The 26936-nt window shown below is 40.7% G+C and overlaps 1 protein-coding gene across 1 annotated transcript in view; it reads right to left on the bottom strand.

Moving 5' to 3' along the window:
- The window catches only part of LOC145978217 (extracellular serine/threonine protein CG31145), a 451413-nt gene that overhangs the window by 70894 nt on the left and 353583 nt on the right, over positions 1-26936 (bottom strand). Inside the window, exon 4 of the mRNA XM_083110675.1 lies at positions 7914-8006. Coding sequence (XP_082966801.1) covers positions 7914-8006 — 93 coding nt within the window. The remainder of the gene's footprint in view (positions 1-7913; positions 8007-26936) is intronic.

Genomic DNA, 26936 nt, shown 5'->3' on the forward strand with positions numbered 1-26936 from the left:
GTAAATATCTCCTCGATATTTACCCTCGTATCTCCTCGAGGGTAACTCCAGGAAATATTTTCTTGAGAGTAACAGGAAATTTTTCAGTGGAGATGCAGAAAATCAGGAGATATGGTTAATAGTGGCCAGTGCTTGGAACTCAGTTTTCAGGGCAATTTTTGAATTGTAAATTGCTTAAGTGTAGCTTCGTAAGAAACTGCAATATGTTGGATAGCGGCCCCGGCGCCCACCCAGCGTCGAATGACATGGGTACCTGGGGGAAACCCTGGGGGGTAAAGGCGGTCAGGGGCGTGATGCTGATCACATCACCCCCACTCATGACCGGATTAAGAAAGTGTGGGGCGTTACCCCCACACCTCCTATACGCCTTCATGGCGTGGTGCTATGCACAGGGGAGCACTTTACCTTTTTTTAAAATGTATATATATATTATACTTATACTATACCGGGTGGTCCATTTATAGAGATAGTATGGAATATCTCATGCAGAATGCATCCAATCGAAAATTTGCACAGAAGAAAAGTTTGATACTATTGAGGGGGTAAGTCAATGCCGCAAAAATTTCGTCGCCGCCACCCATCCCTTAGGGGGGGTGGGGGGTAAATGTGAAATTTCAAATGGAACACCCCCATTCGTTTTACATATTTGGATTCCGTGTTGAAAAAGAAGTATTTTTTGTTCGAAAAATTTTGCAAAAAAAATTGCAACCTTCGAACAGTTTCATTTTGTTCCCTTTATGTAATAACAGTTTTGGTTTCCGTTCAGAACATTGCAAAAACGAATTTTATTTAAAAAATGTGTGCAAAGAATTCGGCAAAAGAAAATTGTTTGCAATTTATGTTTTTCTGTAACAATCAATAATATTAATTTGTTCCAACTCTTTGGTTTCAAGGAACAATTTTATATGAACAACAAAATTAAGTATGTTACTACAAATTAGTTATCATATATATATATATTATTTACACAGTATTATTTTATAAATGAAACATCATGCTGCAGTATTTATATATATATAAACTCTAAAAGTATATAAAATAATATAAAAACAAACTGCAATCACACTTTTTTTTAAAAAAAATATCTTGCGACAGATCCGCACATTTATTACGTAACTGCTAATTCACGTAAGTCGCGTATTACGTAAGTCTGTATTCAAGCACCGAATAAAGTATTCATCAATTTCGTAAAGGGGGTTGCAACACTGAGGGATGATCAGCTTTACCCGGCGGCTTTCTTATTAAAAAAAGGATATTAGAGCGAAAAGGGTTTTATAATTTCGCCATTTCCGCCCCCTTCTCTATCTACGCATTTACCCTGATGATATACCTCAATGAACCGTTCCCGTCCTGTCACCTGTAACACCCAGAACGCGAACCCACTAAATATCCTAACCACCAAAAAATAAGAATGGCGTTCCTAGAATATTTGAAATAGTTGCCGTGACGTCATGCAAGTCTCTCCAATGCGGTCTTATTTATATCCCCTGGGAGTGCAGATGGCGACAAGGCAGTTTCAGTGGATACAAGCGGCGTGTAGTGTTTCAACACGATTGGACGCCGTTCAATGTAAATATTAGCAAAGTTCCAACACTGGACGCGGCAACAAGTAAGGAGAAGGACAGGGTTTTTGGTACCAGGGATGGAAACTTTTCAGGTGTAAAAAATGGTCATCTGATCTCGTCAAGTCCTGCCTTCTTCCGTAACCAAAGAAGTAAGAAGTAGAAATGGCACAGCCGAGTTACGGATACAGACCTCCCATCTTTCCTACTCTCTATTTCACTGAATATCTCGTTCTTTGAGGTGGTGACACGAATTCTACTGTTATTCTTGAATTGTGAGATTTCGGGCACGTGAATCGACATCATTTTCACCCATATTGATCCTCATATTACTTCTAAAATCTATTTTCAGTATAGTTATCTAGATGTTCATCAGTATGCCTTTAGTGATGCCATCTGCATTTTCACCACTCTGCCTTTAGTGATGCCATCTTCTTTTTCATTAGTTTAGCTTTAGTGATGCCATCTGGATTTTCAACAGTCTACCTTTAATGATGCTATCTGGATTTTCATTAGTCTAACTTTAGTGATGCCAACTGGATTTTCACCAGTTTACCTTTAGTGATGCCATCTGGATTTTCAACAGTCTACCTTTAATGATGCTATCTGGATTTTCATTAATCTACCTTTAGTGATGCCATCTGGATTTTCACCAGTCTACCTTTAATGATGCTATCTGGATTTTCATTAGTCTACCTTTAGTGATGCCATCTGGATTTTCATAAGTCTATCTTTAATAATGCTATCTGGACTTTCACCAGTCTACCTTTAGTGATGCCATATGGACTTTCATCAGTCTACCTTTAGTGATACCATCTGCATTTTCACCACTCTACCTTTAATGATGCCATATTCATTTTCATTAGTTTAGCTTTAGCTATGCCATCCGGATTTTCACCAGTGTACCTTTAATGACGCTATCTGGATTTTCATAAGTCTACCTTTAGTGATGTCATTTGGATTTTGATCAGTCTACCTTTAGTGATGCCATCTGTATTTTCAACAGTCTACCTTTAATGATGATATCTGGATTTTCATTAGTCTACCTTTAGTGATGCCATCTGGATTTTCACCAGTCTGCCTTTAGTGATGCCATCTGGATTTTCAACAGTCTACCTTTAATGATGCTATCTGGATTTTCATTAGTCTACCTTTAGTGATGCCATCTGGATTTTCACCAGTCTGCCTTTAGTGATGCCATCTGGATTTTCAAGAGTCTACCTTTAATGATGCTATCTGGATTTTCATTAGTCTACCTTTAGTGATGCCATCTGGATTTTCACCAGTCTGCCTTTAGTGATGCCATCTGGATTTTCAACAGTCTACCTTTAATGATGCTATCTGGATTTTCATTAGTCTACCTTTAGTGATGCCATCTGGACTTTCACCAGTCTACCTTTAGTGATGCCATCTGGATTTTCATCAGTCTACCTTCAGCGATGCCATCAGGATTTTCATCAGTTATCTTGGTTTTCAGGTTTTTCATCACTACCTTCAATACTACCAGGAAGGTACACGGTCTGTCTCAATCAGGGTTTCGGGCCTCCCCTATGGCGCAGTGGTAGCGTCGTCGCCTTGTAATCAAGGTGTCTCGGGTTCGATACCCGGTGGAGGCACATAGTGCTTCGGATCCGACTTTAAACTGTAGGTTCAGTCCCGATTAGCCTTTCTGTGCAAACTACAAATCAATCAATCAATCAGTGTTTCCTAAGTGTTGCCACCCAGTATCTTCGATTAGTGTTAGTGTGTTTGAAGTGTATCCAACTTAATTTTCCATTTCCGTCCAGGAAAATGTTTGACTGAAGGGGCTTCTCCTTTTGATAAGATAGGAAGGCATTAGAGGACAATTCTCTCTCTACTTGATGTGACAAACTTTCGACTGCCTTTCAGTCTGCCAGTACTGTTGTTGCACTGTATTTGTGGCAGGATTTCCAACCCTGCGCGCTGTTAACGCCTGGATGTGACTCGAAACAGAAAGAGCGGGGGGGGAAAAAAAATCGTGCTCGGCGGCCAGGAATTCGGTTCTCACGTTATGCGAAAATAGAATGAGGTATTTTGGTCTTGGCACAGGCGGTTCCCCGAGGAGAAAGGTGAGATGTGGGGGAGGCTGAATTGGGATATGGCGGGAACGATTCATCAGGCGAAGAAAAACGCCAGAGAATGGAGAAACCAGAGATGAGGCAATCTAGAATATTAATATCCAGTGAAGATGGCATTTTTATGGTTCCTCCCGTCCAACCAGATGGTGCATTCTTTGGTTTCGTTGCGCGTATCCACACAGATATCTCGATAGCGTCGACATTCGTGGCGAAGTGGTTATAACTAGACATGGCCACAAAATTCCGGACAATGGATATCCGGATGTGTGCATTATCCGATATCTCTTTCGGATGCAACGGATAATGTGGATAATCCGGATAGTACAGATTTGATGAAGGATTTGTAAAAATCCGTAGTGAAATACGAAAATGACGAGTAAACATAAAACTGATAGACGATAAAATTCGTCGGATAATCCGGATAAATTGAATATCCGGATAATCGTAATATCCGAATATACGATATCCGGATAATCGTAATATCCGAATATACGATATCCGGATAATCGTGATATCCGAATATAGTATATCCAGATAATCGTAATATCCGAATATACGATATCCGGATATTTAAAATCCTAATATAGGATATCCGGATATTTAAAATCCGAATATACGGTATCCGGATATTTGAAATCCGAATATACGGTATCCGGTTATTTGAAATCCGAATATACGATATCCGGATATTTGCAATCCGAATATACGATATCCGGATATTTGAAATCCGAATAAACGGTATCCGGATATTTGAAATCCGAATAAACGGTATCCGGATATTTGAAATCCGAATAAACGGTATCCGGATATTTGAAATCCGAATAAACGGTATCCGGATATTTGAAATCCGAATATACGGTATCCGGATATTTGAAATCCGAATATACGGTATCCGGATATTTGAAATCCGAATATACGGTATCCGGATATTTGAAATCCGAATATACGATATATCCGGATATTTGAAATCGGAATATACGATATATCCGGATATTTGAAATCGGAATATACGATATATCCGGATATTTGAAATCGGAATAGAAAATTATCCGATCCGGATAAAATATTATCCGAATTTGGTCAACCCTAGATATAACAGCGCGCAACGATGACAGGGGTTTCTGGTTCGAATATCGTCTTGGGCAAGTGTGTTCCTTGCGAGTGTTCCTGCGTCTATTGAATTGTATTAGTCATCCTCATAGTCGCGATTAGCCAAAAGTGGCAGAAAAAGCCAAGTAAAATAGAGCAAATCAATCAGATCTCGTTTTCTCGATTCTAATACACGGACAGACGGGCGGACGTACCAGATCATGTACGTTGCACGTATTGCTTCTACATAGATCTTTCTATCTACCAAGTTTTATCTGTGTATCCTTAACGGTTTCCAAATAATCGATAGATTACTGACTAGAGTGGTGCCCTGCAATGTCAATCTTTCTTCCAGGAAGGGAGAGGTTGACAATTTTCCCTGTGTTGCATTTTGCAGGCTGACAAGGATCTGGCGCCCAGACCCACAGCCAGGATAATTCTACTTGGGGCTTGTGTCGTGTCGTCCATGTGTGTGTGTGTTTATGATTATCCAATCATCCACATCGCCACCATTAGCCAAAGTAGCAGAAGAGTGGCATACAATGGCCTAATTCAATCAAAAAACCAAGTAAATTGAGGACTAAAAGTGGTAAACGTTGTAAGTGCCAAAAGCAAAAGTGTTGGGAAATCGCATCGTTCCGCACATCAGCCCGTAAGAACGTGCACACTAGTGACCTCTTTACACGCCCTTTGAACTACTTAGAGGGCTGCCAGCCACATTTCAAGTTTACCACATTATAAAGCATGGCACATTTCACAGTTTAACGTGGAAAACTGTGTTTGAATTATTGTGGCACTTACAGCGTTTACCACTTTTAGTCTTCAAGTGTGCATTAAAGAGAATTTATCTATAATATCTAGTTATTTGATTGCCTCCCCGATGGCGCAGTGGTAGCGTCGCCGCCTTGTAATCAAGGAGTACATAGTTCGATACCAGGTGGATGCATAGAGTGGTTCGGATCACACCTTAAACTGTAGGCCCAGTCCCGATTAGCCATTCTGTGCATAAAGTGGACTTAAACAAATAAACAATCAAGTTCATTGTTATAGACATGGTCTCCAGTTTGTGCTTTAAACAAACGAACCACTATGTGCATCAACCGGGCATCGAACCCAGATCCCCTTAATTACAAGGCGATGACGTTACCACCACGCCATCGGGGAGGCTTTACAGGTACAGGCGCGCCAAGGAAATTAAAGACAAACTATTTCTATGACATTTTTCTTCCACCCAACAAGAAATTTCAATACAATGAACGCAAACTTAGAGCATGCCTTGAACTCAAAACAATATTGTATAAAACGAATTCCCATGTTCAGTAGTAAACAGAACAAAAACAACATTGTACTTACTGAGAATTCATTGTGTACAACTACGATGGAAAATTACTTAAGATCAAATTGTACAACTCGTAATGAGAACAATGGATACTATTTTCTCTTGGTGTTTTGTCATTTCTCGGTATTGTTAGTAATGAAGTTTGTTTTGTAGATAACGCTTTGTTTATTTTTTAGGTTATTCTTTTCTCCAAGTGACACGTGACACGGTTATTCGGAAACTGATTGTTTGAGTGTTAATTACTAAGCGAGAAATTAGTTGTTTCCCCTTTGGACTTCATCGTGAATGACTTTCAAATGCTATGAATTTTAGTCTTTATCACGTTTCTGCATTGTGAATGTTTTAACCTGTGCTTCGATGTGTTTAAGAATATTCTTCAAGTGAACCAACATAGCATTTTTTGAAGTATATTATTTCGGAAAGCCAACAATGAAAAGCTAACAACAGTGACAGTAGTTGTAATAGCAATCCCTCCTATATATATCTCTTCATTTGTTTTTCTATCATCCACATCTCGTATTAAAGCCTGTAACAGTTATCATTTTCGAGTACGGTGCTGTAAATTGTTCCTTTTTAAAACAAGTAACTGTAACTGAGTTACTTTTTGAAAAGAGGAACTGTAACTGAGTTACTTTTTGAAAAGAGGAACTGTAACTGAGTTACTTTTTGAAAAGAGGAACTGTAACTCAGTTACTTTTTGAAAAGAGGAACTGTAACTCAGTTACTTTTTGAAAAGAGTAACTGTAACTCAGTTACTTTTTGAAAAGAGTAACTGTAACTCAGTTACTTTTTGAAAAGAGTAACTGTAACTCAGTTACTTTTTGAAAAGAGTAACTGCAACAGTTACTTTTTGAAAAGAGTAACTGCAACAATTACTTTTTGAAAAGAGTAACTGCAACAGTTACTTTTTGAAAAGAGTAACTGCAACAGTTACTTTTTGAAAAGAGTAACTGCAACAGTTACTTTTTGAAAAGAGTAACTGCAACAGTTACTTTTTGAAAAGAGTAACTGCAACAGTTACTTTCTTAAAATGGTAACTGTAAGCGAGTTACCTTTTGAAATGAGTAACTGTAAGCGAGTTACCTTTTGAAATGAGTAACTGTAAGCGAGTTACCTTTTGAAATGAGTAACTGTAAGCGAGTTACCTTTTGAAATGAGTAACTGTAATCGAGTTACTTTTTGAAATGAGTAACTGTAACAGACTTACTTTTTGAAATGAGCATATGTTTTACTTTTCCAGGCAACAAGTAAGAGTTATTTTCATTATTTTCCAAAGTTTAAGGACCAAATCTATGACCTGCTAAAAAAAGAGGAATATCCAAATTTGTTAGCGGCAAATGTTTCGAGTGAGGTAATTTTATAAGTAGCCTACATCTCGATATTTTTTTCATGCCTCGCTCCACGCGTGCATACGAGAACGGTCTTGCACAAAAGGGCGAGTTGCCCATTCTGTGCGAGTATACAATCTCAGGGTTTTCATCGAAGATTGCGAAGGAGTACTGCAACACCTGAGAAGGGGAATTAACATGGAGGGTTCCTGCCCCCCTGCAGTTTCAAAACAGCCAATATCCTGCAGGAAAGGAACATTTGCCGCAGAACACAACACAACACTGGAGAGCTGAAACCGGGCAAATTCAAAGATCGCCTCAATAGCGGGAATTATTTACGACCAAAGGGCAAACAGGAACTCCTGGGAAGAGGGACCGGGAGTCTGGCCTTGTTAACCCGAAATCCCGGGATGCTCATCCCCGAGAGAGGCGGAACCAAACAATCCCGGAGTATTTTATCGGAAGAGCTATAAACTAATTAGCTCGGTGTGCTCACCTGTCCAGGTGGAATGCCGCTATCTCAGCCGTGTGCCTCTCGAAGTCCGTGAAATAGAAGTGGTTCGGCAGCGTCTGCTGTTCTCTCGGGAACCTGGAAGCAGGAAACAGGAATATTTCATTATTTTACATTAAAACGTGCGCTCAATTATGTTCAAAGTAATTCATATTAAGGACTGGATTTTGGGGTGGAAAAAAGGTGGCTTCTGCACCCAAGTTACGGAAAATAATCTATACTTTGTCCCTGAAATCTATGGAGCTAACGAACAAAAACAAGTCTCTGCGCAAGTAGCGACTCGTGATGAACGCGTGAAAGAGTCAGTATGGAAGTAAATGGAGTACTTCCCTCTCTCTCTAATACATAAGTTTTGCCAATAGCTCTGTCCTTCTCTACCACCACTGCGTTGCCAGATGTTACAAAATTTACAAAATGTAAAAATCATCAATTTCAAACAGTGAAATCATTATCCTGTAGAGTTTTTTATGCTCTATTTACTGACGACATTAACCTGTCATTACTTCATGTAATCTGAATTTTTCATAATTATGCAATTTTGCAAAACGCTTAATTTTTATCTAGTAAATACTTCAAAAGCCATAAATATCAAACCGCTTGAACAACTTTGCCATTTTTTTTCTACGGGATCTATGATGTTTGTAGATATGATATTCTTCGCCTGAGTGAATTAATTTGCTTACGAGGAGAGTTATATATATATACACATTGGATATTTTGTATAAATCATCAGACCGTAACACGAAAAAGTTGGTTACCGAGAAACTTTTCGGTTTGTCGCGATACACATGCAGCGAAAAAGTGTTGACCATTGTTTGAAGTTATTTTTAGAATGCATTGTTACTCCACAGCACCGTTATTTATTCCGCAATCGTAGTTTGTTTATGCGGGCTGTCTCGCGTATCAAATTCATTGCGCGCCACCGAGGTTACAATTCAGTTGCAGGCAGGTGCCCCGATTCGTAGGAAGTGCAGTGTGCTTTATTTTCCGTAAAAAATGTATCTTAATGTTTGTTTTTGCATTTATTTAATTCTGTTTATGTAAAGGATACAACATTCAACGAAACAAGTAACAATAGTTGCTTGTATTACACATATAATGCAAATGTAAAATAGTAAATAACTACGTCGAAATATAAACACTTACATGCAAATCTTGAGGTAACTATAGTTTTTTTTTTTCGAAAATGTATTAAATACATAGATTTTGATGATTTCCTGTACAATATGAAGGAAGTAAATTTGTCGCAATCATTAGCGATTAACAGCGACTCGATGAGACTCAGTTTGTTGATCTGGCAACGCGGCGCTCCATTTAACCCATACTGATTTTTAAGGTTGAGACGTTTTTTTATATACTGATCGCCAACTCCAACTGGCGGTTGACCTTGATGGCTATTTCTGGCGCGTCCTGCCCCCCCCCCAATCATTATCGGGGGCGTGTGGTCCAATGGGCGTAAACAAACTCAGTTGCGAAGTAAAAGCTGAAGGGGTAACATCGCTCTCCCGAAGCAACGTTTCCAAGCGTACGTCTGTTTTTGCCAGTTGTCTTTATATGACTGTGTGTCCACCCGCATTCTGACCTGTGTGTGGTCCTTCCGGAAACTTCATCGTTGAGGACCGCGTGTGCAGTTGTACCATTAATCCCCGCTGATTTCTGGTGCTGACAATACCGTTGACCGATAAGACTTTTTTCTCGCCTTACGGTACATTTGGCAACATGTGGTGGACCCAACGCTCATTTGTTTCGTCCCTCGAACAACGTTCGGTACCTTGCGACTCGAAAATGCCCGATCTCAGTCGAGGAACATTCAACTGAACGCTGATTCGCTGTTCCCTAGCCGCCAGTTGGAGTTGCGTTCAGTATAGTCGTTTGCGGCTCCGCCCACTCGCGTTCTCCCCTTTTCTACAGTTATGCGCGGATTTGCTCCACAGAATCTAGAGACAGAGTTTAGCAGAAAACTCGTTCGAGATTATGTATCTAGAACGTACAGATCGCCTTGTAATCAAGGAGTTCCGGGTTCGTTACCCGGTGCATTCACACAGTGGTTTGGACTCCACTCTAAACTATTGTTCCAGTCCGGATTGGTCTATCTGTGCATAAAGTGAACTGAAACTCAAATGTCGGCCTCCGTGGCGAAGTGGTTAATTAGGGCTACCATACATCCTGGTTTTCCCGGACATGTCCTCTTTTCGGACCCTGAAATTTGCGTCCGGGCGGGTTTTTACTTTCTGTTAAAATATCCGGGTTTTTACTTTTATCCAATCGTCATAGGTCAGAGATCACGAAGTTACAACTTTTCGAATCATTAAACGTCTGATTTTGGCAGTACTGGATGATGCGCTAAGCGTTAGTCGTTTGTTGTTACAGTTTCAAGTTCCGGTCGATGTGATTTCCGCGTCATTCGTTTGTTCGTGTTTCGAAGTGGAAGTTAGAGTTTGCGAACACGGTGTAAGCTATTAACATGCCTAAAAGAAAGTGCAAGATTACTAATGAGTTACAAGAAAAGTATTCATGTTTTAGACGTGGTAGAGACGATTTTGAAGGCGAGTGTATGGTTTGTAAACCCGGTAGATACATATGTGTCTGTGGCAAACAAAGGAGGGCTAGACTTGCAAGCAAACGTGGAGTGCGAAAAGCACAAAAGAGCCATCAGAGGTGAAGCTTCATCTACAAAACTGACTCTGTTTTTCACGAAACCTGGCAGTGAACATGAAGATAAACTAAGTGCTGCAGAAGGTTCTTTCGTGTTTCATACTGTTAAGCATCACAAAAGTTATAAAGTGATGGACTCCACATCAAGCTTGATAAAATCATTATTTCCTGATTCCAATGTAGCTAGAAAGTTCTCAAATTGGGTGGTTTATGTAATGTTTTCGTGTTTGTGAATAAATTGATGGTGTGTGTGGCTTTCGAAGAAAATGTCCTCTTTTTAGCATTTCAAAATATGGTAGCCCTAGGTTAGTACAGCGTGCTACGACGCCAGGGGTCCCGGGTTCGAACCCCGGCCTTCATCAATTTAATCTTATCACTCATTTTCACTTACGCGAATTGCCACAAGCGGCAGGAAAGATAGGTTCCGGGTTCGATTTCAGTCTTAGGTTTTCCATTGTGATGTCATCCAATCGTAGATGCCATCCAATCTTCTTTCAACCTAATGTCCTGTTTGGCCAAAAGTTCAGGAAAATCAATCTAAAACAAAATGCAAATGATTCCCAGTATGGTTTGTCAAGAATGATTTAATACTGTATCACAATGCCTAAGTTTCTTCTAAGTTGGGTTAAAGCAGGCTCGACTGTGGGTGCCACCGACTCAAAACTCGAGCTCTTTGCGGGGAGGTTCGCTCCTAACATTCTGCTCTTGCGACTGTTTCCGAACTTCCCGACAGAACCAAACGCCAGACACTTGGTTAGAGTTTCGAATTGAGTTGACGGGACAGGAAGAAGGAACGTGAAGAGAGTTTTGAAATAAAACAACCCCCGCCTTCCATCTTCAGGTTATCATTTACCCCTTCCCGAAGCCCTCCACGTTTCTTGGTTCCCCGGCGGCAGTTGAAGCCGCCTTGGCAACACTTGACGGAATGGGGAATGTCAAGTTGCCAAGTGCTCCATGTGTAATTGCTCTTTCCAGCAGTGTTGCCACCTGCGTGCCATTTGCACTAAACACACAACTTTCCAGCAGTGGTGCCATCTGCATGGCATTTTCACTAAGGACAACTTTTTCGGCAGTGGTGCCATCTGCATGGCATTTGCACTAAGCACACAACTTTTTCGGCAGTGGTGCCATCTGCGCGCAAAAAAGTAAAGTTGTAGGTTAAAAAATAAAACTTTATGTATTAAGTCAAACTGTATAATACACAGTGCAACATAAACCATACTCATACAGACAGTTTAACAAATATTATTCAATATTTCAGGACACATTCAAAGCACGGTATCACCGACCTCCGTGGCGGAGTGGTTAGCGCAGCAAGCTACGGCGGCTGGGGTCCCGGGTTCGAGTTTCGGCCTGGGCATGTGTTTGTGTGTCCCTTCATCAATTTCCTCATATCACTCTTCCTGATCTTCGCGATTAGCCAAAATTAGCAGAAAAGCGACGTAAAATAACCAAATTAATCTACAAAATGATCTACTATAAATACAAACTAAATTATTAACCTCATTACTTAGTATCACTCTATAATTATTACTAAAATAAGTTGCTGTGGTTATAAATAAACAAAACTCAATCTACTAACTTGTACCCCTGGTATTATATTAATACTACTAATTCCAATTTCACAATACACCATTTAAACCCTTTAATTTTATTATCACCTATACATAAATTGTAAACCGGACACCATATACCAGGACACATCTGGTCACCAAAAGAACATGCCACATGTGTACAATTTTTTGTTATACTAATAGAGTTAATGCAAAACGGGAGAACTGACGCTCTGGTTTATATTTAAAAGCACCAGAGCATAAGCCAATACCACTGAAAGTATGACGCGGTTGTTTTCAGGGTACTCCCCGGTTTTTCTCCTCATAGTATAGTGAGGACAATTTGAGAGCTATTTCAATATACCCTGCATATTTTAGCTGCATGTCATTTTGGTCTCTGCTATTTGGAAAGCGCTATGTATACCATTGTGTGCGTTAATGTGTCTTTCATTGTATTCTCTCTTAATTAGAATTATTGCTTCTTATTTATGTTAATTTCAATCGTGTTATACATTTGATTTTAATGTTATGAATATTATATATATATATATATATATATATATATATATATATATATAAAAACTTTTTTGGGGTGTAAGGAGTTGACATGTCCTTCCCGGACGTATGAACACACTGTTGAAGTACACCATCCCACCTGGTATATATGAATCTTGTTGCTGGAAGTTACGAGATTAATGGAAGGCATGAGAGAAAAATTGTGCTGGTACTGTGATTTTTTTTGTGAGTTTCGTTATGATGTACAACTTTGGTTCTTTTTAAATTGCATAATCAAGATAAATAGATTCTGAATTCATATATTAAAACCTGTGTTTTTGTTTCTATTTACTGCAAATGTTAATGTTTTCCCGTGCCCTGGGAGGTATCATGCGTATACCAATATACAGTCTCATGTTGCTCATTCTCAATTTGTATTGAGATAAATATATTCTTATGGCTATTAATGTCCTATGGTTGAACCTGGCACGACCGTGTCAGGGTGATCCTTCCATGTAGGACACCCAATTGTCAACCTCACTGGACTGCATTTTGCAGACAAACGAGGCTCTGGCGACTGTGTTTTGTCCATGTGTGTGCTGAGTGCTCCTTCACAGCCTCAGCTTCTAACCAGAGTCAGAATGTTTTAGTGTTTTAATATTTTAGTAAACGCCATTACAGTTAATTTAGGTAACATGACCGGTGCAAAATAGCTTTTAAGTGCTGACGTACCCAAAACATTCATATTCAGCCTAAGGCTCTGTAGTAAAGAATCTATTCTATTCAAATATATGCTAAGTATTGAAAGTGGTGACACGACACCGTGCGTCACACGACAAACTTGCCCAACCCTTGAACATTTTCCAATCCCCAGGATGGATACACTGCAGGTGAAGTGGTGTTAATATTAATTAGTTTACCCCTCCGAGCTCTAAATGCGACCACTTCTTTTCCATGCGAGAAGAACAGAGGAGAGAATCAAAATAAAGAAAAAGCGACGAGATCATTGGAGTTCGTTCAGGGGAGGTGGTACTTGGGGAATCCCCTCCCTGCAGCCGGGAATTAGGTCTAATTCGATCGAGCATCCGAGGAACGCCGCCAGGAGGACTTAGGGAGAAGGGGAGGGGGAGTGGCCACACTGGCTGGACGATGAATCACTTCGTAATGAACTCATAACAAGCGGTCCGAGGTCACTCAGAGCGAGAAGATTCATGTCTAGCATGTTTCCATCGCAGGATGAGAATGGGAGTCAAGTGGGGAGCGAATAAACATCCAAGAAAGCTCGCGATGGATTGTGGGACTTGTTAACAGACCTTGCGAGGTGGAGGGGGGATGTTATTGGATTCTTCTTGTGCGTGAGATTGCTAGATGTGCGTGGTTGGTTAGTATAGCCAGGGTGGTTATGTAATGAATTCTGGCAGCACCTCGCCTGTGTTTCGTAAGGATTTTAGGGGGTGCTGTGAAAGAGCCAGGCTTTTTTTCATTGTTGCTATAGTTTTCTTTGCAGCGCTTTTATCACTGTGACCTGACTTGTCTTTGCTCCAGAATACTTAGATATTGGATTGGATTGATTTGGTGTTTTAAGTCCACTTTATGCACAGTAAGGCTAATCGGGACTGGACCTACAGTTTAAAGTGGGATCCGAACCACTATGTGCCTCCACCGGGTATCGAACCCGGGACCCCTTGATTACAAGGCTAGGACGCTACCACTGCGCCATCGGGGAGGCCCTACTTACATATTGATTAGAACACCTAGAACTGGATGCACCTAGTTTCAGAACCTTTGGAACTTGATCAGAATCAGAACCTTTGGAACCTGGTTTGATCAGTTTCAGAACCTGGTTTGTTCAGTCTCAGAACCGGGTTTGATCAGTTTCAGAGTCTTTGGAACCTGATTTGATCAGTTTCAGAGCCTTTGGAACCTGAATTGATCAGTTTCAGAGCCTTTGGAACCTGAATTGATCAGTTTCAGAGCCTTTGGAACCTGAATTGAATTGATCAGTTTCAGAGCCTTTGGAACCTGAATTGAATTGATCAGTTTCAGAGCATTTGGAACCTGAATTGATCAGTTTCAGAGCATTTGGAACCTGAATTGATCAGTTTCAGAACCTTTGGAACACGATTCGTAAAGTTTAAGAACCCTTGGAACAGGATTCTCTTGGTTTGAGATTCCGTAGAACTTGATCGGAATAGTTTCAGAACACTTGAAGCTCATTTCGCTTCGTTTCAGAACGCTTGAAGCTTGCTCCTTCCAAGTTTCAGTCTGTTTACAGCTTTTTGTTTCTAATTTCAAATTGTTTGGAGCAGGTTTTTCTTCATTTCGAAATATTTCACTCTATTCTGCGACGATTTTCCTGAGCGTGCATGTGAATGTTTCAATGTAAAAATTTTGTAACTTTTAATGACATTTCACAATATCAGATGACGGTGCTAAACGTTAAGCATACATTTCTCGCTATATATGAATCATATATGTATTAAGATTGTGAGGACATAAGAGTATCTATGTATTATCTCCTTCCATCAATTTAGGTTTTTCTATATCTAGATCTCGTGTGTATGAAATGATATATAGATGAAAATTTCCATTTAGTCCACGATTGAAAACATTGTCTGTAAAAGGCTGATGTCTTTCATTTCCCGACAGCGGTATTACCCGTTGAAAGAGCTGTGTTAAGGACAGAATTGAAACCCTGATAGACTCGCACTATGCTCTTTACAGGGACATTAATTCCAACATTTCCAGGTTCATTTAAAGGTCGATGTGACGTCAGAGCCGTTCGGGGGAGGGAAGGGGACAAAGGATAATTTCTGCCGAAAGAATGGCGGAGCTTTTACGCGAAAAGGAACAAAAAAAAAAAAAAAATATCATCCCATTCGACACCCGTACGATCGTCAACTTTTTCTTTCTCCTTTCCGCTCTATTTTAGCCCTTGCACAAGTGTCCCACTTTTAAAAACTGCCTCTTTTGCCGCCAGTAAAACCGTTTTACGGCGCACTAGCGCCACCAAACCAGCTGCGGCCGTTTCTCGAACCTCGGAACGATGTCACGGTAGAATTGGATCGAAATGCGAAACAGAAAAAAAATAGCTAAAGATGAGGTTTTACGAGTCCTTCCAAAATGCAAAATAAATCCGGCAGTCTAAAATGCACGCCCAGGTGCAACACACACACGTGTCATAGGCGTGAAATTGGGACACAGCGGCATTTTGCACGTCCATTCCATGCACTGAAATGCTTCCTAATATTCACCAACAGAGGGAAGCACTGTTGTTTAATAGAGGATGCCAACATCCGCTGGCAGGAATGGGCTAGTTTAGTGTTGTTCTCTACGACTATATGCAAGCAGATGCGACACACTGTATGAACGAGAGCAGAGGAGTTATTTTCACAAAATGCACATACAGTCAGTGGCAAAAGTTTATGTGCTACAAGCTGAAAGGAAAGAAAATTAGATTTAGAGTATTTTAGAGGCATCTGCGACAATTTTAAAAGTTTCAACAGCAGCAGCAGCTGAAACAATGTTTTGAAGGTACACAAGCAAGAACAGTTAATGACAAAATAAGAGCAGCGACATGCCAAGGGCATCTGCAGGATTTTTCTCATGAGGGAGGGGGGGGGGACACAGTAAGATTTTATATCTTGCCCCTCAGCCATGAGTGAAAATACCTTGATACCCTTGTCTTTGGTGAAAACATTATTTAGTTATTGTTTTAGACATGGCAGTAATTGCTGTAAGCCACCGAAAACAGCATTATTTATAATAATATATCACCATTCGAATTATATTGTCTTTTCCAAGATATCTTGATTGATTTGCTTTATTTTACTTCGTTTCTTGTGCCACTTTTGGCTAATTTGCAAAGATGGGGATGAGTGATATGATGCAATTGATGAATGGACACTCACAAACATCCAGGCCAGGATTCGAACCTGGGACCCCTGGCGTCGTAGCATGTGCTAACCACTCCGCCACGGGGGCAGGCTTTCCCAGATATCTCAGGGAGGCAACTGTCCACCTCCCTTGCGACAATATTGATTTTAGAATTTCAAGAGCAACAATTATAATAAGACGACAGCAACAGTCCTAACAAGCCCAGCAACAGCAGACTCGACATATAACAGCAAGCATAGCTAGGGTGATGAAATAAATGACAATCGTTTCAAAGCAGACCAATTACAACTCTCGTTTAGCTGTTGAAACAAGGGGAACTGCTTCGTCGTGATGCTTGAAGTTCAAGCATAATCTTGCTTGCTTTCGCAACTGAATCAAGGCGACACAAATTCCCTCAATTACAAAACACGCAAATGCAGGACTCGTAAGAACTGCCAAAGCAAACAACACGACTTCATTGTGTTTGCACGTTTCGTGTTCTCCCCGCATTACGGCATCTCTGGGTTTAGCCAAGGTGACACGTTCGCAGGCGGAGGGTAAACAACGTCATGCGTGGGTCGTAAATAAAATAAAAAGGGTTTCTCGGCGAGAAGGGCCGAATAATTACGCCAGCTCACGCAGGGACGACGTAAGCCCTTGCAATCGCGAGATAAATCGAGCGCCTGCAAAAGGTGAGAGTTCGTTTATTGCGCGTAATAATATGCCTTGCACATCAAATCTCCACGTGTTTCGTAAGATCAGTTGCGCGCTGGGCTTGGACGTTTTAAAAAGGATTTGAAGCGTGCGTGTGCCTTAGCTGTTAGCTTTCATTAGTTTTTAGAGCAGCGATTCCCAGACGGGGTGCCGCGACATATTTCAGGGATAAACGAAAAATAAATATTAGGAAGTTCACCAAGAGAGGACATTTTTTGGGTTCGACTGGTAGAGGAGTATCCTAACCTAGTGAAGAAAACAATGAACATGCTTTTGTACTTTTCAACTTCATATTTGTGCGAGCAAGCCTTCTCTGCTATGACGACAAGAAACAAAATGCAAGAAATAGACTGCTCAACCTTGAGGATGATTTGCGTGTTTCGTTGTTGCCAAGAGGGGTCCCGGGTTCGAATCCCGGTAAGGGTGTTTGTGAGTGTCTCTTCATTAGCGATTAGTCACAAGTGGTATAAAGACAAACTACATTAAACCAAATCAATCAATCCTCAAGAAAAAGCATAAACAAACAGACTAAGAAGCAATTAGTTCATCAGTCACATTTTCCTGATTGACATTCCACTTCAAACTGTCTACTTCTGCAAAGAATAACACAAAGTAACGAAAAGTAATGGCACTTAACAAAAAGTGTGTTGACATTATTAACGCCGTTCTAACACCAACTTGACAACACTGACTGATAGGCAGTGTTTCCACCTAACTGTGGCACAGATTAATGCAAGCGCAGATGCTGCAGTGCAGTTTTACAATGTGAGCACGAACAGATTCGACTGGGGCGACACAACTGATATGCGTACTTTTGGGGGATTCAACTGGAGCTAGTCGAAAAGACAAAGCGAGACTGTGATTGGACAGCGTCATACGTTCACTAGAAGCTCTGCACCTGAGAGCCTATTGGACAGGGAAGGGAAGACGATCCCTAAAGCATACATTGCTATGTACAGTGGGATCCACGAGTATTACCGGAAAAATTGTCCATCACCATGTTCGTGCATTTTATTTGAAGCAATAAGAGCTTCAAGAATTAAACGAAAACTCAAAACAAGCTGTTGACAACTTCTGCACCAGGATACATAAAAATCCATCGTTAAAAAACGCATAGGATGTTGGAGAAAAATTAATGAAAATAGTCATGGACAATTTGCACGGTAATACTCATGGATACCACTGTACCAGCATGTCGAAGGCAAATTTTCATTCACTGCTCTGCTTCTAGCTTACAGACTGAGGAGTTATTTGAAGGGGGAGGGAGTCCTGAAAGCAAATATGGAAGTACATGCTTTAGAACTGGGATAAAAATTTCGATCGCACGTTGGAGCTCCGTTGACGGCGCATTAACCAGCTTCCAATGGAAAAACTATTCTTGCGCTGTCGTCTAATTGTTAGCCCTAAGCGAGCGATGTGGGTGATGCAACCAGCTGCTTGCCTGGTAAACCTGCCAAAATGTGGGCCGTTCAACAACATCATTGTACACAGTACTACACAAAGAGCCAAATTGGAAACTACGGAAAAATCAAAGCAGCAGGCTTTATAGCAATGGTCCAAAACCGTATAATATGATCCCCTCTGCTCAAGAAATAGTGGAACAAGTGAAGCCAAAATTAGTAGATAATTCCGGAATGGGAGTGCCATCAAGTAGTTAGTTACAGCACTGGATTTGTAGTAAAATCAGAAATCTGTCGTAGGTTCGATTCCCACAACCAGCAAAAGGAATTGATGCGCTCAGAATAATAACGGCAGATCCCAACCGACCTCGAATTTTGAGATATAAGTATGACGGTATACTGCTGCCACCTACCTTTCGTATGCTGAAGTATCAAAAGAATTGGGATATGCCAAAACTCTCACATTCCACCTTTAAAATTCGACCGTAAGGAAAATGACATATCCCAACTGTGTGTGCTTTTGTTTATGTCCGGTACGAGTTCGGTGGCGTTGTAGACAATATGGCAACGTCCGTGACTGATTGTGTTGTTATGCCATCCGCAAAAAGGTCAGAAACGAGTGAAAAACTCAACTGATTGGGTAATAAACAAACGGAAGTTATGCAGAAACAGTGGCAAGTCATATGTAACAAAAACTTTAACTGTGGTTCCAGAAAAAAGACGTCAACCATTAGAGAAGTGCTGTAACTTTCCTGATTTAACTTGCGTGTTTCAACGTTTGTCTGACGATGTGAAGGGCACATTGTTTTTAAAGATTTATGGCCTTGGTGATTATAATAAGCAGAACACCCATTCGTTTAATTTGATCGAGAAAAATGAACCTCGAGAGGCATACAAAATAGACAGAATAATCAGAGACGAAAGTAGACGCAAGTTTACCCATAAGTAGGTCTATCATATTACGGTGAAGCATAAAGCTATTGAGAAGAAAGAAGATGCAGTGTTTGTATTGCCCCAACCAATGGTGTGATGTCATTGAAGCAACAAGAGTAAAAACCTTTTCACTATTAATAAAATGAACAAGGAAGATTTTGTTGACATTCAAAATGGTATTACTGTAGTTCAAACTTTGTCATCAGAAAAGATGTTGATGGTGCTCCTCTGCTTTTACGTAAGGTTACTTCCATTATTGTGGAACATGATAATCCTAATATTGTAAAATTTAGATTATCTTATTCTGACATTGACGTGCATCAAACAGTTAATTTTAGGAAACGAGGTAAAACTTTAGATGTTTCGTTGTTTAAGTTACAGCAGAAGTACAATGAACACAGAAAAATTAAGAAAGCTAAATACAATGACCTGATGCAACTATTGAAATATACAGGGTGTTTCCGGGCTGATGACACAAACTTTCATGGATGATGGAGAAGTGCACATGTATCAATTTGAGATAAGGAACCCTGCTCCGGAAACGTCTTAGTCGAAAGTTATAAGCGAAAATAGGTGTATGAGGATGTAATACTTTTATTACCTGCACAAGTTTCACAAGCTGCTACATTCACAACAGTTGTTCAAAGTGGCGTCCCCCAGCTGCTTCGCTGCAGGCATGACATCGTCGCACAAAGTTCTGGCTACCCGTTGAAACAACCCTGGGGTCATTCGAACAATGTCAAAGGCAGCGAGAATTCTTGCCAGGCGTCTCGTACACAAGACTTTTCACATGACCCCACCAGAAGAAATCAAGTGGGGTCAGATCAGGTGACAGAGCTGGCCGCGGAACATAACCCCCTCATGATATCTGTTCCTTTCAACTTGTAAACACAGACTGCAGTCGACCGATCTTCACATCGGGACTGACCATATGTGAGACGTACACATCATGCCATCTGCAGTGCAGTAGTGGAGTTGCCTGTCCCCCCCCTCATGATTGTGTACCAGACAGTCTCGTGTACGAGACACCTGTTGAGACTGAAGAGGATCTCCTGGCAAGAATTCTCGCTGCCTGTGACATTGTTCGAACGACCCCGGGGATGTTCCAACGGGTACGCCAGAACTTTGTGCGACGATGACATGCCTGCAGGGAAGCCGGGGGACACCACTTTGAACAACTGTTGTGAATGTAGCAGCTTGTGAAACTTGTGCAGGTAATAAAAGTATTACATCTTCATCCACCGATTTTCGCTTATAACTTTCGACTAAGTCGTTTCCGGACCAGGGTTCCTTATCTCAAATTGATACATGTGCACTTCTCCATCATCCATGAAAGTTTGTATCATCAGCCCGGAAACACCCTGTACACTACCCGTCTATCATGATTTTTATAAAAAATCTTCTTCTGATGGTGTTGATGTTGAAGAAGAATATGAAAATCTTGGAATGGAGCTGTATAATACAACATGTTAAATAAATGTAAACTCAATAAATAAGTTTTACCCCATTCTTTCACTTGTGTATATTTTTCCTAGTAAACAGCACAAAATCTGTGAGAAACTATTAACGACAATGGTTCAAGAATTTGCAGATAAACTTTAAAAACCAAATTTAAAAGAACCTAAACAAATTACGTCCTAATGTTAAAAATCTCCTGAGATTTGAAATTAAACAGATAATGTCATTTTTCTCAAAATGAACTTTGGTTGGGATCTGCCGTTATTATTCTGAGCGCCTCAATTTCACCTGATGACGAGGGAAGAGGTTCACTCTCGAAACGAAGTGTTAGAGTTTAAAGCACTAGACAATGGATAATGTCCAATTCACATTGCATGCTAACAACTGTCACTTTTATTCACATCCAAGTTTTTGCAGCGTTCTTAAGAGTCTCTAGTCGGTATCGCGTCTGGCTGCAGGGAGACTCGGGTTCGATTCCCGGGTCGGAATTTCCCGGCCTTGTCCTTGCATAAAGGAGCTCTGGGGTTTGCCCGACTGAAATGGGTACCCCCGGGTAAAGGCGGCCGGAGCGTGGTGCTGATCACCATCTTCAAATTGGCTCAGATCGAGAATGAGTATGACCCTAACGGAACTTTACCTTACCCATCTAAGAGTGCGCAAAGGAAGGAGCGAGCGAGGCAGGAGGCTTCGTCGGTAGCGTTCCTATTTCTCCATTGCTGTTTTCCTCCAGCAGCGCATGCGAATTGCCCAAACCAAGTAGCTTTCGAATTGGCACCCTAAAACTGGAAACATTTATTTGGAGTTGGCAACACTGCCGGGCCGACCCACCTACCATCTTCAGATCTTGTCTTACACTAAGTCTGCGTGGAGGCTGTCCTCCTTATCGGCCACAAGAGGTAGATACGAAAGAGAAGATGCCCAGATATGCCTTTCTTTTGGTCCGCGCGTACAGCCGCCGCTGTTAATACGGCCTAGCAGTTAATCACGACGGGCCTAATCTCTCATCTGGACACGCCCCCCCCCCCCCCCATTTCCCTCCTGAAAACCAGGGAGAGAAGAGAGATCTGGACGCGAGACTCGGTTCCAATTAGCCGTGAGTAACTTATTTACCAATTGACGCAAGGACGCCGACACGGGCGATTGGTCTATTCACTTCGGTTCAATCAGCCACCGGACCTTTGCGGCCGACTGGGAATACCTTGCTTGCTCCCTCGCGATTGAAATCGGTTTTCTACACCACGAAATTCCAAACGGCACAAAACCAATCAGAATTCTCTTTCTGCTTACCGATTAGCAATGGAAACATTGGTAGCGTAGAATTTTTCGCATTTTTTTCAAAAGCACATTGCGTTGTGTAATGAATGCTCGTCGTCATAGTTAAATTCCACGGAGGACTTAGGCAATGGCGTGCCCAAGGGGGGATCAGATGGTCATCATAACTAGGGAACGGAACTTTATGTGCTAAAAAACTCAGAAATATTTATTTTTTATGTGTCATAAATGTTGAAAATATGTGACAAAAACAGGAAAATATGTGACAAAAATAAAAACATTTGGTAACAAAAACAAACTATAACATGCATTTTAAACACCTGAAATTAGTTTCTAAATGATTACCTCTTAGCGAGCTATTTTTTGGAAGAGTTGCAGTGGTTCACCATAGTTTTTTCCAAATTCTCCATTGTAAATCTGTGACGATTATCTCTAGAAAGCATCTTATATTGTGAGAAAGATCTCTCCACGTCACAAGAAACAATTCTTGCATATTTGAAGCACGAAATGTCACTAACGCTGAAGTTTTCCAAAGCTTCCTCTTCCTCTACTTCACCTCCTTCCAAAACACATGCAATTTGGCACAATGTTTGAAAACCTTGGTTTTTCCCCAAAAATTCTGTACATTTAGACATTTAGATCCAGTGAGTTCTTTCAGTTTCGTTTCTACTATACGGACTTCACCAATGGAAGCTGCCAAAGTGTTCGCGGTCGATTCAAGCTTTCATATGGAATTAGAGAGAATGGACAGGTTTGTTGAGATGTATGCCAATTCGACTTCTAAGGAGGGCTCCATCAACAGTTCTTGCAGAATTCTTCTTTGTCGAGATCATTTACAACAGATACAATTTTTTTCAAAGTTCTGGGCATAACATCTGCACTGCGTAACTACAGGTGTAGGGGGAAGAGGAACCTCAGGACATTTTTGTTTAAAAATGTCTATTCTTCTAGGCGACTTGATAAAAACTTTCTTCCCATTTGAAACCAGTTTATCGACATTGGGATAAAGAGCTCTTATCTTTTCACATATTCTATGCAACGCATGCGCCACACATGTAACGTGCACCATTTTGGAGTAGCTAACGGCAAGACCACTGCATGTAAGCTGCAGCATCTGTCAAGAGAAGAACATTGTCAAATTGTATGCCTTCTGGCCACAATAGCTGCATTGCTTCATTAAAAAGCCTTGCTATCGTTACGTGTAGCCAGCCCCAGCTACTTACAGCTATTTTCTCCCAATAGGATCGTAGGCGAGGTGCCAGAAGTCTGCCAGCGAGCGTGTTCAAAGACAAAACAAACCTAGCACTCTCGATATGAAAGAGGTGCGGAGAATAAACATTTTTCCTTCGAGGATTTCGAGGTAGATGAAGTCAATGAGCGATTTTATGTATTTAAAATGAAAATTCGCAAAATATGTATTTACATACGGAAAACTGGAAAATATGTGTTTTTATGTAAAATAAAATTTGCTGTGTTGACATATAAGGTTATGATCAGAATTTTGGCAAAAATGAGGGTCTCTATCTTATCGCAGAAAAAACATTTATTTACCTAAAGTTCCTTTCCCTAATCATAACCCAGTGGGGACTCGGTTTTTTCACTGTAGGAAGAAGTTATAGTTAAACGAGAAAGGTTTGAAAAATTGGTTCAATTACATTCATTGCTTGTACTACCCATTGCATTTAGAATGTCAGCTGCAGGCCCATGCTCAAGGTGTGGCAAGGGGCCCTTGTTACTCACTTTGAACTATGAAATATTAAACATAAATTATAGTTCAATTTAGTAGCATACGTATTGTTCCCAATAACTATTTACCGAACACGCCAAAAAAAAGCAACAAGGAAGTGGTAAATGTCAATAGGCAGTTATTGTAGTAGAGTTCTACATGAAAATAGTACAAATTTTAGTATAACTGCTGGTAAAACTCAATATATCAAACTGAAGAATAGTTTTATAGATTGTCAACAAATAATTTAAATTTCTTAATTGACATATCTTTCATTGTTCAAACACCTACTTTTACTGCACTACTACAAAAATGCTGATTTTTTTTTTCAGAAATCCAGTAAATTTCCATGACATTTCCATGACTTTTCCATAAAAAAATAAATTCCATGACTTTTCCAGGATTTCCAGACAGGTAGATACCCTGATTAAAGTGCTGGAAGGGGGTGGGGGGGGGACTGGAATTATAAAGGTGGACAGTGCATAACTTCTCTCTAGGGAAAATGGGTACACAAAATATTTCTTATATTTGGAGCTTTTCACTAATCAAATTGTACTCGAAAAAAATATATATTCGGGAGCCATTTTAAGAACGGGGTAACGTTTACACCTTTGTTTTTTTCATTTCGAGTTCTTACCGAAATATTTCTCAAAATTTCGTGAAGGGCTGTAGCCCCATCAACTCCCCCCTGCGTACACCAGTGATTTCAACTTGTACATTTTGATTTGTGTAGGTACTATAGTCCCGCTCCAGCCTCCCTCAAGATGATTGATTTGATTTTTTACTTCGCTTTTCTGCCACTTTTGGGTAATCGCGAAGATGAGGATGAGTGATGAAATCGTTGAAGAGATACTCACGAGGGACATCCATGCCAAGTCCGGCATTCGAATCCGGGATCCCTATGCTAACAACTCCACCACCTATAGATAAGTATAAAAAAACAAAATGACAAAGTGAACTCTGTCCAGATGGCGCAGTGGAATCAAGGGGTCCCGGGTTCGATGGAGGTAAATAGTGGTTCTGATCCCACTTTAAACTGTAGGTTCAGTGTCGATTAGCCATACTGTGCATAAAGTGGACTTAAAACACCAACCCAATCAATCAGATGGAAGAAAACACCGGACAGTCCCAGGTGAAACTTGCTCTCGTAGTTAGCAACACTGCAGAACGGCTCCTTATCGCAGAAGACGGCAGAGGTATAAGAAAATAAAAGTCTCCCCCATGATAGGCTATTGTTTACGACTCGGGGAAGCTTTCCCCGGAATCGTCTTAATTCCAAGAGATTCTTTCTGGAGGAGATTTAGGGAGCGAAGGGGATAGAAGGAGCGAGCACTCTTAAACAAGACACGGCAGCCGAGAGGGTGATGGGATCAGCATCTCTTCGGTCGAAAGAGACCGACCGGCGTTTGTAGATGCGTGTCAGACACGGTTTCTTTAGATAGCTATCCCGACCAGTTCTTTTGATACAATGTGCAAGTTGAGAGATAAACTTGACTCGCTGGACACACTGGGAATTCATCACTGATGTTGACATTACAGGGTGTCTACTAAAAAAAAAAACAAATCCAAAATTCTTGACTTATTCATGAGTTTTTCTTGTCCTTTCCTCCCATTTTCTTAACATTTATTTATTCGCGCTCTACTTAGGGATAGTTCGATATTAAGAAAATCCAGAGCATTCCCTGACATTCGCTACGAGACTCGGCGGCAAGCGGTCCGGCATCAGCGCTTGTCTTTCCCGGTGAACGGGTCAGCGACAGTCGCTGGAGTCTGCTATTAAATTTACAGTTTTCATATTGTGTACTAACCTTGACTACAGAAGGTGTTGAAAATGATGTCCCTCTGCTACAACACATTCCTGGCATCTCCGAAGGAAATTGGCATTTACACGTGCAAGTTCCTCTACTGTAATTCCCGTACAATACTCTCTTTTAACTCACGGATGGTGTGCGGATTGTCTTTGTATACTTTATTTCCCCATTTTTCTTTCCACTTTTATTCAGAACTGACCCTGTTACTCTAAACTTTTTTACGAGGTTTAATATAGTGGTCCTATGTGGATCGGGAACACCAGGAAATTTCGTTGCAAAACGTCGTCGCACTTCTCCACAATTCCTCTTTCCGAAGTAACACTCGACAAGATAAATCCTTTGTTGTAATGTAAACTTTTGTGGTGCCATATTAAGCCACAATCTTCAACACACGGACACGACACAACAAAACTTCCGAGGGAGTATTATACTGGCGTCAGTCTGCAACGTCAACAGAAAGGGAAAGAGAGCGAAGGCGGGAAAGCGAAACTGTAGCGTGCGACTGTCGGGGCCCCGTTCACCGGGAGAGACAAGCGTTGACGCCGGACCGCCTGCCGCCGAATCTCGTAGCGAATGACAGGGAATGCTCTGTACTTTTATTTTTAATGAAAAACCCTTACAACAAGGCCAGTTAAGATGAAAATTGAGAATGTACTTGAACAAGATATTTAGACTTGCTTTAATTATTAATGCATGTAAAATTTAAAGCTTCAGACTTTATTCTTAATGGGGAATGGCAACATTACTCAATAGCTTTACAAAACTTCACTCATACAAGAATGTAATTCTTAAGAAACAAAGTGAATAAATCTTATCTATAGGGACATTGAATTTTTGCGATTCGCGAAATCGCGAAATGTGAAAAAAAGATGCAATTTTGAACATTCTGCACGTAACTACACCCCCAATGATGAAATATGCATGAGTTTTATTCGCGAAGTAATGCGAGATGTGTGCTTTTCCACGAAATGAACGCTTTTTCGCGAAATAACCGTGAAATATCATCAAATTAAGTAGAAAACACGCAAAAACGGGCAATCGAGGTTGTGCGCGCAAACTGTCGATTTGTAACGAAACGTTTGCCTAAAGTTTCCTACCACTTGCAGCTGAAGAAC

This window comes from Lepisma saccharinum, chromosome 24, assembly GCF_977018435.1.
Source record: "Lepisma saccharinum chromosome 24, izLepSacc3.1, whole genome shotgun sequence".
In the NCBI taxonomy this organism is placed as follows: Eukaryota; Metazoa; Arthropoda; class Insecta; order Zygentoma; family Lepismatidae; genus Lepisma; species Lepisma saccharinum.